Below are 13,053 nucleotides of genomic sequence, written 5' to 3'. Positions count from 1 at the left end.
CAGTCCTGTGAACAAGTAGTTGCAGTAGGAAGCGGTACCCAAGAACAGAACTGGCAAGAACGGGGTGTTGTGAGTGCTGTTAAATGATTACCTCTTCAAAGAGAGTGACTTTGACATCCTCCATCCGCTGACTGAAAGGGCCCTCAAAGGAAATAGTATTTGCAGGGGCAAGGGGGCCTGTGGGAATTCAGTGGAGGACTGTTTCACCCAGACCGTAAAGGAATGTGGCAAGTGTACTGCAAGAATGGGGGACATCAAGAAGACTCGTGGCCAGAAAGATATGGGGGGCGGGGGGCACACCAGAAGGACTCTGGTAGGTTTCTGGTTTGCCCAACTCCATGGCTGGGGAAGCGGAGTTTGGTTTTAGATAGGCGACATTTGAGAGGGTTGGAGGCCACCAGGAAAAGGGGTATTTAGAGGCAGAAAAAGTAGATAGGATGGAAACGGAAAGCTAACTGGTGTTCAGAACAGTGCACTATCAGTAGCAGCTGTTTAAAAATTTCAAATTTGCTTGGGTAACGTGGAAAAGTCACTTCTGTGGAATTGTTTATCTCCCAAAGAGTGGATATAATAGAAAGAACATGTTTCTTCAGGTGGCTTTTAATGCAGCTCACTTACATGCTTTGTGCTGATCTAGTTCAGAACTCATTTGCTCTTTTCTTATGTAGGCCTAAGAACAAGCTACATTTGATTAATTTCAGGGGTGACATTTTTAGCACGTGGCATACAATAAAAATCACTGAGTAAGACAATATACCCCCCAAATTGAATATAGACAAATAAATTAAATAGCTTTTTAAATTGTTTAACCAATTGCTAGTTTTTTCCTTCCCTCATCCCTTACTGTGAAATAGAAGTTTAGCTGCTTTACTGAATTGAGCACAAAATAACAGCAAAATCAGTCACAGAATTGGGCAGCAGCATTAGAATTCAGTCTGAATGGGAAGAAGTTGGCAAAACCCAGAGGTATTTGAAAAGCTAATACAAATTAGTGGGGAAAAAAAGCTACAGAAGCAGGCCTAATTTTACATACCCCAATTTTCATAGACCAGTAACAGCTGCCCAGTTATTTTGATGCTGGCTTCACTATTTTTTTTTTTTTTAAAGATTTTATTTATTTATTTGACAGAGATCACAAGCAGGCAGAGAGGCAGGCAGAGAGAGAGTGAAGGAAGCAGGCTTCTGGCTGAGCAGAGTCCGATGCGGGGCTCGATCCCAGCACCCTGGGATCATGACCTGAGCCGAAGGCAGAGGCTTTAGCTCACTGAGCCACCCAGGCGCCCCTGGCTTCACTATTTAAACACTGCTGGCTGTTGTCATGTTTGTAGGCATCTCAGTATATTTAAAGCTAGACTACATTTCCCTCTTTCCCCTACCCCCCTCATCTTAATCTAATTAACAGTCAGGCCAACATTTTGAAATAGTCATTATTTCCTTTAAAAAAAAAAAAAAAGACCTTAAAAGTCTTTGGAAGCAGCCAATACTATGGCCATCTTCAAATACAAGGGAACCATGATTTGAGGTACAGGTGTTAACCTACGCTGAAAGTCTGTTCACTTCATGTTACAACATTTGTTTAGAAAAAAATGAAAACTTTAGTCTTACTTTCAAATTGAAAGGTTAGCAGAGTAGCTGCTAATTTAATGGATACACTGAGAATTTGCTGAGAATTTCCAAAGGAGCTACCTTGGAAGTAAAACAGAAATGAGGATATAGGGGCGAACAGAAATAAGGATATAGGGGCGCCGGGCTAGCTCAATTGGTTGAGTGGCCGACTCTTGGTTTTGGCTGAGATCATGGTCTCATGATCTCAGAATCGAGCCCTACTTGGACTCCATGTTCAGCAGGAGTCTGCTTCTCTCCCTCTGCTCTGCCCTGCTCATCCTCCCCTAAAATAAATCATTTTTTTTTTCTTTTCAAGAAACGAGGATCTATAATTGGTGCCATATTAGCAAAAATGTTGTGAGCTTCTAAATAATCTGGGATGACACAACTGATGTACAGGTCCGTCCCAGCCACGAAATTTGACTCCAAATATTCACATATCACAAGTTTCATCTATGATCCTTTCTCTCTGAATAAAGAGGAAAATGTTGGAGTTTGGATACCACATGGGTGCCTAGAAGCTCTGACACCAGGAGCAAATTATTTGTTCTCTTTGAGAGTCATATTCTTGAAAATTCAAAACACATTGTAAGCTCTAAACTTACGATTTTTTTAAAAAGATTCTGTTTATTTATTTGATAGATCACAAGTAGGCAGAGAGGCAAGCAGAGAGAGAGAGGGGGAAACAGGCTTCCCACTGAGCAGAGATCCTGATGGGGGGCTTGATCCCAGGACCCTGAGATCACGACCTGAGCTGAAGGCAGAGGCTTAACCCACTGAGCCACCCAGGCGCCCCTAAATTTATGATTAATAGTAACATTCTCACTCCTAATCAACTAAATCGTATTTAAAAAGCTTTCTTCTCTAATAAGTGCTGAAATTCACTGTAAGGGTATAAAAATAAACGTAACTAATTAAGTTATTAAATAACTATTTACATTATCTATTTAATTAGGTGTTTGAAACATAAAACCTCAGAAAGCTTGCAAGTCTATTTTTATAGGCTGGTATAGTGCTTTGACCTTCTAGAACATACAGACCAGGAATATCTGAAGCCTGGGAAGGGCCTGACACCTTAAAATGCAAACAGATCTACAACAGGCACCTGCACACACTGGTAACACAGAAAGAAGGGTCAGGATCTTCCCTTTCCACTCCTAAAGCAAGTCAACAAGAAAAAATGTTTGAATTTTGAAGTTAAGAAATAGATACATACTCATCATGAACAATGGTAGGGCCATCCCTTGTTAAGGCCTCTTCCTTGATGACATTGATAAGTTCGAAAGTACTGCTGATGGGGGCATCTGGGTTAGGCCATTTGGGACACTGGAAGTGCCGAACCTCTAGGACGTAGTCATCCTGTAACCAATACAACAAGTCATAGCCCATCCTTTATTTCCTGACACCTGTTAACGTGCGGACTAGAACTTGTTCCTGAGAAAGTACGTATTAGAGATAACTGACGAGTGCCAAATAGTAGGGAGGTCTGACTGCCTGCCCTTAAAAAAGGACCAGGTCATGATAGCAGAATCTTATTTTTGTTGAGAGGATAATAAAATTTTAAGTGACCATAAATTATAAGAGATTTTACATAACCTATTTATCTATACATTTATAGGAAGAAAAGACATCATCATTTAAGTTATTAATATCAGAGAGCGCCTGTCTTTTCCACCCCATAATAAGTTATTACATATCAAAATGTCATTTACTACTTAAAAAAAAAAGTCTTACTATTATCACTTGTAACACATTGCAAGGTTTACATTTCTGGTGGCAAAGAGAATGTTGAGCTCTAGTATACTGTTTTCATAATTAGGTCAACAGACCTATTTGTATGCATGCTCAATCAGAGGAACAGTTACATTTCATCTACCCAGCTGCAAAAAGCAAATATTTGAAGGAAGGAAAAAAGTGAAGTGTACATATTTAAAATTAAGTCATACTCAAATGCCTGGGCCTGTCTCGAGGGTGGCAAGTGACTTTATTACTACTTAGAAAGATGATGCTGGGCCCAGATATGACTGTTACTGAGAAATGGGGGTTTAATTTACCTGTGTAGCTTCAAGGATAAAGTCATGGATGATAATTTGTTCTTCATTAGAGAGGCACAGTCTGTCTTTGCTGATAAGGGTGACGGTAAAGGCCTCACAGTTCATGGATTCTTCTCGACTTGGCCAGTATACAAATTCATCTTCTGCCTATGAACCCCCCCCAAAGAAAAAATTCCTCTGCAGTGCTGTCAAACATTTGTTTTTTAATTATTCTTGCAAATTGATACATAATGTTTGCCATCTCCCGTACCTCCCGAGTCACTATTTAATCATGCCCGCTTCACCAAGTCCAGTGGTGATTGTAAAATATCCTCAGTAATAACCATTTCCTAGCAGTTCCCACCGAGGTCACTGTAACAACCAAAAATGCTCCCTGTAGAGGTGATATATTAAAATTAATTGACCTAGATCCTGTTTTTATTATTTTTTTCCACTATGATACATTATAGAACTAACTCACCTGGAGTTAGTATATTATTTCACAGTTGCTTAAGTAACTAAGACATCCTAGTTTTTACTTCCTATGGATTATGAAAACAGTTCTACAGGTGATGAGCGTTTTGCCCAGGAATTTCATCAATATTATATTAGTTAATTTTTGCAACATATTAGAGAAGTAAAGGATTTTTATTATCTGTCTTTACAGAGGAGGACATCAAGACTCAGGGAAGCCCATACGTTGTCTGAAATCACACTACTGCTACATGGTAAGCAACAGAACCTGTCTGCGGAGAGGTTATGCATCAATAAGCTTATGTTGGCATGGAGTACAAAGTGCTCTTTCAGAGACAAGTTAATCTATCCATGTTAGGCTTCAACTGGAGATTAACATAGAAAAAGTCTTTCAGCCTTGAATCAGGCAAGCTTTAAATGTTCATCTATTTTAGGATTAAAAAGAAATATTCAGGCGTGGTATTTGAATTCCATCCCTGAAAACTGTGGAGGCCTAAGAAAAAGTTACGGGGTGCACAGGTTGGAGATTTTGTGAGAAATACAGTGATAAGGATAAGACCCCTGCCTCCCACTGCCATGTCTCTTTCTCTCACCAGTTCAAATGGCAAACTCTACTTTGCCTGGCATATCTGTATTTCGATGGGCATTTTCCTGAAAATGCTTAGATACTACTAGTAAAGTCAGAAATAATTCTGAATAATGTTCAAAACAAAGAAGGTTTTGTTTAATCTTACACTGTTGCATCAGAAATGAGCCAACAGTCCAATAAGACTTATCACCCTTTCAAGTTTCAATATAGCTTATTGCCAAGTACATTTTTATTTTTAAAGCTCAGCATAAGGGGAAACAGATTAGCAATTGGGTTTAGTCTATACAAAAGAAGTCTGTAACTGTCAGGGGGTTTAATACATTTTGTCCAAGGAAATGGAAGTAAGACCCTTTTAACAGATATTAAAGATGTAAGGTAATAATGGACAGAGCCTATACATTTAATCGATATGCACAGACTAAGCACAGAATTTAGGATTGGATGTGATCCTGAATAAATTAATCTGGGCCTTAATTTCCATATCTGAAAAGTGGGAATAACAACATTATGTACCTCCAAGAAGTTAACACGGATCATAAATTATCAAACTGGCCTAGTGACTGCCAAAGGGATTTTATTAATGGTAGAAGAAAGGCAAAAAACAAAAATAAAAACAAACCCCCCAAACCCTTCTGAATACACACAGTGAACGAGGGAATAACTGATTATCTTCAAAGACTATGAAAAATACATGCTGCTTCTTAATTCAGCAGCAACTCCGGGCTCATGGTTATTTTGCTTACAAATATATTTGTAGATCAAAGATCCCTGTATTTTTAACAGTGCTTTCTGAGCTAGGAACTAGGGACTTCAGGTACTCACAGTATCATGGTCATGTCAAGTTATAGCAGTGATAAATAATGAAGCCAACAAAGAGAATCTACATATTTAGGAAAAATATGCACTAATAAATCTGACTTTCATCCCCGGAGCTGAGAATGCAGACATGCAGGATTCTAGCCAGGTCTCCCTCAGCCTGAGACACTGCGATGACCTGTTCTGGGGCAGGTCAAGGTCCTCACTGTCTGCAGAGCAGGTGGGGACTCAGGTGGTCAAGCCTCCCCACAACAAATGAGCCTGTGTGATCGATGCTTTTGGTGACCGTCCTCTGGTAAGTGACAATAACAAAATACTGACTCATCCAACAAATGAACGTTTTAACAACCCTAAGTGCCTCCAATTTCCACATGCCAAACAGAATAGACCCCTATTGCCAGCTAATTTGAAAATTTACACTCCAGTTTTTAGCTTAAGATTCTCAATTTTGCTGCCATTCTATCATACAGAAGCAGTCTTGGTATTCTGAAGCTGGAGCAAAATGCGACAAAGTGAAGAAGTTCCTACTGCCTGGGCACACAGTCAAATGCATGTCAGCAAGACTAGGGGTTCAATCACAGGCTGTTCTTTCTTGATTAAAAAATTCACTAATCTGATCCTCATGGAAGCAGCTCCTCATTGTTTTTTGTTTTTGTTTTTGTTTTGTGGGCTTACATGTCCTCATAATAACTTCTGAACACCCAACTAATTCTGAGAGTTAAGCTCATCTTGATAAATTTTGTTTGCCCTTCTTTTATATAATCCCGAAGCACAGCCGAGAAGGACTCAAGGGAGGAGAGAAAGGGGCTATTGCTCAGTCAAGGTCTTAAAAGCACCTTTAAATTGGAACAAAATAGCCTTTGTGTATCTCCTTCCCTGTAATGCATCTGCTCTGCCTGTTGAATGGGGGGAGAAATGATGATAATTAATACTACTGATAGAAGTTTACTGGGGGAGGGCTGGGAAACCTTCCTCTAATGCGGGGTGGGGGTGGGACGAACAGAGCAAAAGGATTAAAAGACAGGTGACTCAGGTTCAGATCCTTCCTCCAGACATTTGTGTATATGCCCTTAGGCAAGTTACTTCCCTCCATTCTCTAAGCTGTTAAATGAAATAATAGTACCTATGTCCTAAAGAGGTAGAGGATTGAGATTCAGCAAGCTAATACATGTAAACACAGTCACACACTCAAATGTTAGCTGTTATTTTGTTTTTCACAAGTGACATACAGCAACTGAGAAGTCAGGTTAAGGTCGTATGTTAAATGAGGTTACTCAAAGGCCCTTTTCCAAAACCTTCTACTGCCCTGCCAAGTACAGCATGAGAGAATCAAGTTATGGAGTGCATAGGGACAGTAACTGTGACAATACAAAAGGAATCTGATCAGACTTAAAGACGAGAGAAGTCTAGATGCCCTCCCTAGTACACGCGCACAGTGAGCCCTGTGGTAAGGTATCAAAATGATTTATGCTTATGGCCTCACAGGCTCATTAATATATAGCAGATGTGCTTTGCTTACCAAGCTCTGGTTGTCTGGCAGCATGACAATGATCTGTGCATTATGATCCCAAATCATTCGCCAGAAATCTTTCGTAGTATGTGGCAGAGGATGCTGGGTTATAATAAATTCATTGCTCCTATAATAGCCCTTCAGTTAGGGAGACGGAAAATCAGCAGTTACAAACATTTTATTCTGATGTTGTGCTAGTAAAATACGTTAATGAAATAAGACAGCATTGTTCTGACCTCACTTGAACAATTGAAAAAGGCAGTCCATAGATGTGACTAATTTTTAGATGTATATGCTAACACATGTAGATCATTTTCTCTCCACGTACAATTCCCTTCTAGTACCCCTGCTGTTTTTACTTAACAGCAATTTCAGCATTTATCCAAACACTAGATGGGTGAAATTAACAAGAAAATTAATTCCTTAACAAACACTTTTCTTAAAGTATTTCTGTATCCCCGCTGATTAGCAGTCTTTTGTTAGAGGTCGCAAGATACAGAAATCTCTCTAGTTTTTATTACACATCGAGAAATTATTTGAAAAATGAAATCAGCCACATAGGTGGTATCTGCTCTTTCCCACCTTTTAGTTTAATTGAATTTATTTATAATTAACTGTTGACTCTCACCATGATATAAGAAGCATTAATGTAATCTGTTCCTTTCATTCCAGGCAACGGTGCAAGACCCACTCGGGCACGCTCAGCTATTGTATGGAAAACAAAACAAAACAAAACACCACATTTGCCTTGTTACACACACAGAACCAATAATGCTTTCTGAGATTCACTTGGTGAGTAATCTATTTCCCTGGCTCTCCTTTCATTTTAAAACTCACCTATATTTTTAACTAAGCGAAAGTGTCAGCTAAGGCAGAATGGAAATGGAATTCTGCAGTACATTCCCAGAAGGGAAGAGGCATTAGAGGAATAGAATCTTCCTGTGAGAGAGGTTTTCACAGCACATCATGAAGAGAACACTCTGTGCAGACATGACAGAGGATGTCAGATAATTTTTTGGCCCTGGTTTGATATTCCTACAGTTACACCAACACATTGTACTTTTTGCTCTTTTGCCATTCCCTTACCCATATTTTTCTCCCCAAAATGCACTGAGAAAACCAGGGCCTTTGTCGGAAGAGAGAATCTGCCTAGTGATCACCCATGCTTGTGTCTACAGCACACAGTATCCTCTGCTGGGTCCTGAGTTATTCATACAAAGGTCCGCATCTACCCACCGTGCCTCGATCTCAGTAGCCAGAATCACGTATTGATGCATCCCAATTGTACAGATTAATCAGAGGTTCTTAAGATTTCTAGGAGCATCAATGCTACCGTGATCATGGCTTTGCCTATTTTTTTTTTTAAGTTAAATTGGAGAAGTACCGTAATTCTTGAGTTGTGAGGTCAACAGAAGCTAGACATCATGTCACACTGAAGGAGCAGTTTGCTGGCCCGAACAGCCACCCCTCCCAGTTTGATCACACTGCCTCAATTTTCCTGGCATAACAATTCCCCTCGGTAGTCACGGCCTCTTTACATAATACATAAAATTCAAAGAAAAAATACTAACACACTCAACCAAGTCAAGCTGATTTTAAGATCTTACATGGCACGACTGAAGAGTTTCGGTTCTTTTCTTTGTTACACTCTTTCTGAGCACTAAAGCATTCCACATACTTGGCATTACATTGTGTAACCAGCTGAAAGAAAGGCAACATTTTAGTTTTCATTCATTAACCAACCTTATTGTGATAATCATTTTATAATACACACAAGCCTCAGGTCATTACTTTCTACACCTTGTACAATGCCATGTATCAGTCACATCTCAGTAAAGCTGGGAAACAACAAAACACAGTTACAGTTGATAGCATTTGCTCGATGATCTGGCGGACAAAGGCCAGTCAGCAATTAGATTACTGAGGAGCCAAAACATTTTTCTATCCCAAAGACCATTTTTCTATCACTAGTGGTTACTTCTGTCCCATTACCGTGGCTATGTTTGTCTTTTTCTACTGTCAGGCCACAGGCTTCTAATAACAGGTTCAAGATGGGCAGTAGATATTATTGCATTGATCTGGACTTTTATGTTGAAAATGTCACGCTTTTTGGCATTTGTCTTCTGTCATTTCTCCTAGGCACATGAGATTCAGGTGGGTCTATGCTAGGAAAGACTGCTTTGTGGTCACAGGAGTGAATCATGTTTCTTGAATGTAACTAACTAGGTTCTCGGTACATTTCTGTCAAACTAAACTAACATTGTTCTAAGGCCACTATACATAGACCAGTAGTTTGGTTATTCTTCTTGTTCTTCTATAACTTGGTTGAACACTATGTCAGTCCTCTGTTTTGTTTTTTTTTAGCGGGGAGGGAGTCCATCGTAACATGAGGGAACAACCTCCTCCAAACATTTTTGTACTACTGTCCGGGGCCTGGGGGTAGTTTTCAAGTTTCTCACTCTTGTTTTTCCCCTTCTACTTAAGTTCTAAAGTGGTTAGTTCCTACCGAAGAACCAAGTACTTGGTCTTCAATGGAATGAAGAGATTTCTTTTAAAAAATTCATCAAAATATGTGGAAATAAATATTGCATAAATAGAACTTAAGAAATATTGGTCCTTAATTTTTTTTTAGGAATTAATTTTAAACATTTAAAATGGGATATAATGTCATTAATTACCTCAAATGGTTTTTCGAATAGTTAGGATGTTACAAAAGGAGAGCTAGAAATTTAAGATGCTATGGAATGAAAAATAGATTAAGTTCGCTCATTAATTTCCGTGGCAGTCTCACTGATTCAAATGATGGTTTCAGAATCTATGGAAAGTTTTACATGAAAAGTACAACTGCAGAGATTCACTCCATTTTTTCCACCTTGATACAGAATGAGAAATTACATCTGGAATAATGCCAAAAAATTTAAAAGACTATGAGAGACTAATAAAGTACTTAGTAATTTGAGGGACAGTGTTGGAAGGTTAGAATAAAGGACTGAGCTCCTAATTAATGTCCTTATAGTATTGTTTTTTTGTGTGTTTGTTTTAACTTTTCCCTCAGTTACTTCCATATAAACCTCAACTGCCTTTAAACTTCTCCATGCCCTTATCCAAGTGAAAGAGGAATCCTTTGGGGAAAGTTAACCTCTCTTGGGTATTCCTTGGTAACTTCTTTTCAGTTTCTAAACTATCTGATAGTCTTTCAAATAGATTATTTGTTGACATACTGTCCTAAAAATAAAACCTTCTTAAGGGTAAGATAAATTAGTTCAGAAAAAATACAGCGACTCGTTTTCGGACTAGAGTGACCGACTCCAACTATGAGGTCACTGTGGCAGGGGGCTGCTGCTGTTTACGTTCAGATGAAACGCCAAGTGGCTCAGAAGGGAATACCGCACTGCGTCATCTGCTTGGATCCCAACCGTTCACCCGCAGGTGGAAACATTATTCTCTTCCTGCTACATTTGAAGAATACCAACGGTAATGCCTTTCAGTCTACACATTCATGCCAAAAGCTATGACCCTCCCCAAACTCAAGCCATTTCTTTACTTCTTTCAGAACGCTACCTTGAATTGTTTCTCCAGCCGTGTCTTTCCTCCTACTCCCGGTATGAGGATGCTGTTAACATAGCTGTGCAGCTGATTCGAAGATACTTCGGTCTCCTTTCCTAGAATGGCTTCCAACAAGGCATCATGGATGAAAATGTACTGCTCCTAAAAGGGACAGAATGAGGAGAGCTGGTCAGGGGTGGCCACCTCTATCCAAGTCATGAAACTGACCTCACATCAACTCTGCTCCCAGGGACTGCCCCGTGAACTCCTTCAGGCATTTACAGCTAGGCGCCTTGCTCCAATACTCCCCCGGTTTATCCCTCATAACTTATTTTTGGGTCAAGACTCTGTTTTTCCATACCATGCCCAATGCAGCAGCAAGCCATGGAGAAATGAGTGTCATGAAGGCCTTTAGAACCGTTCTACTTTTCAGGCCGGACAACATGTTTAATTCCCCATCACATCGAACACAGCACTAGATACAGCTGTGTCTGCCTTTTTCTTTTTTTTAAGATTTTATTTATTGGCCAGAGAGAGATCACAAGCAGACAGAGAGGCAGGCAGAGAGAGAGGGGGAGGGAGAAGCAGGCTCCCTGTTGAGCAGAGAGCCCGATGTGGGGCCCGATCCCAGGACCCCAAGATCATGCTGAAGGCAGAGGCTTAACCCACTGAGCCACCCAGTGTTGGTGTAGTGACTGAGAAATCACACAGAAGATCCTCACAGAAAGGGATAAACAGGGAGTCAAAGAATAGTATCATGGTCTGCATAGCTCCCGCTACAAACCTGTGCATTCTTTCAGACCCTACCAGAATGAATCTTCTCCTCAGAACCATGCCACTTTGCTTTAAAGCACATGCTAGAATCTCTCGAGAGCCCCTGCAGCCACTCCTCACCTCAGTCTGGACGAGGTAGTTACGCTGTGTCCTGATATGCTTCAGGAATCCCAGGACGTTAACTGTGCTTTTGTCTTTGATCTGCTGCAGCATGCTGTCTATTACGATATAGGTGCCTGTCCTGCCCACACCAGCGCTGGAAGAAAGGAAGACACTCAGCGGCTACCTTTTGCTCTACCGTGTCATGCATTAACTGTAGACTGAAAAAATTACTGTCTAAGCATCAAATGAGCTTAGAAATAACCTTGTTTAGATAACCTAGTAGACAGTTGACAGATTATTCACAGTGCACAGCATCCAACAGCTTCATGAGGACATTTCCCACGAGTCTTGATGCGGGGCAGAGACAGTCTTTTATAAAGACTACAGAAGCGGCAGTGAAATGATGCACGTGTATTTGCTTTCTCAGCCTTGCTCGCTGCTCAAGCCAAGGATGTAAATCGGTGATGCAAGGGATGGAAAGCAGCCCTTCCTGGCAGAGCTATCCCCCCACCAGAACCCTGTCTGCTGAGGACCCAGGTAAGGAGTTTGTGTCCCTGACGCCCAAGCTTGTGCCTGGTTCTGGAGCACCCGTTATCCTCTCAATAAGTGCCCTTTCTGCACACCTTCCTAGTCTGTTCAGTACTAGAAAGTTCCCATCTAAAGGGTGCCGCCTTCCTTTAGTCAGCCCGGTATGGAATCAGAACGGCATGCCTGCAAACTCTGGCCTCTTTTATCCATAGTTCCTCATTGTTAAAGAAACACCACCACTCAGGAAGATGGGAGTTCCACCGTACTGATTAACGGGCTGCTTTTGTCAGAGACCCCAGCAGGCTCCCCGCCTCCCACGACCACCCCATTGATACCCCAGCTCTTCGACACTTCCATGTCTCTTTTAGCGACTCCTCAATGGGTCAGCAAAAAAAATGTACTTTTCATGAGGCTTTAAAGAGGAGATGGGTTCCAACATATGCCAAGGACTTGCTTTGTGATCGCATATTACGAACAGCAGCCCAGAAGAAATGCTCAGAAAACGCCATGCCCCTCTGCAACATAGCTCACAGAAGAGGCAGCATCTATTTGAATACCAAAGTTAAAAAAAAAAAAGAATTCCAAGAATGCAATCACAAATGAAAGATAATAAAAGTATTTTTAAACTACCTACTAAAGTTGTTTAAGGTAGTTAAGGGAAAAAAGGCCTTCTCGGTGCTTTCAAAAAGGTCTTTTTTAGAGCATGTATCAACTAAAAAATTAAAAATCTTTCCACTCCTACAATACCTTTTATTATTTAGAGGAAACCTACAGAGAAGCCGCTTACAAAATCTCAAACTCCCTAGTGTAGGAAGCCCTGAACTTGTGTTTAAGGTCAGATTTCTATGTAATAGGAGCAGCTTCAAGATTCCCTATAAACAATGGGGATTTTATTAATAATGGAGGTTATAAAAACTGGAAATGCATTCTCTAAGAGCAGATTTTGTTTTGGCCCCAGAAGTAGCAGGTGACTTCCGGATATTTTGAGAATACAGGGATTTTACAGACCCTAACAGGCTGTGCCGGTCCCAGTTGACAGAGGAAAACTCCCGTTTCTAAAAACACAGGGCCCCAGT

General features: G+C 40.5%; 1 protein-coding gene across 5 annotated transcripts in view; it reads right to left on the bottom strand.

The window, feature by feature from the left end:
- PTPRG (protein tyrosine phosphatase receptor type G) overlaps positions 1–13,053 on the bottom strand; it is a 699,794-nt gene that overhangs the window by 13,826 nt on the left and 672,915 nt on the right. For all 5 annotated transcript variants that reach the window (XM_032359252.1, XM_032359242.1, XM_032359260.1 and 2 more), the window contains 7 exons: positions 11,468–11,603; positions 10,589–10,735; positions 8,635–8,728; positions 7,656–7,732; positions 7,037–7,165; positions 3,660–3,806; positions 2,822–2,964 (listed from right to left, as the gene is read on the bottom strand). In XM_032359252.1, coding sequence (XP_032215143.1) covers positions 2,822–2,964; positions 3,660–3,806; positions 7,037–7,165; positions 7,656–7,732; positions 8,635–8,728; positions 10,589–10,735; positions 11,468–11,603 — 873 coding nt within the window. The remainder of the gene's footprint in view (positions 1–2,821; positions 2,965–3,659; positions 3,807–7,036; positions 7,166–7,655; positions 7,733–8,634; positions 8,729–10,588; positions 10,736–11,467; positions 11,604–13,053) is intronic.

This window comes from Mustela erminea, chromosome 1 (genome assembly GCF_009829155.1).
Source record: "Mustela erminea isolate mMusErm1 chromosome 1, mMusErm1.Pri, whole genome shotgun sequence".
NCBI lineage: Eukaryota > Metazoa > Chordata > Mammalia > Carnivora > Mustelidae > Mustela > Mustela erminea.
This window is presented reverse-complemented; position numbering and strand designations above follow the sequence as displayed.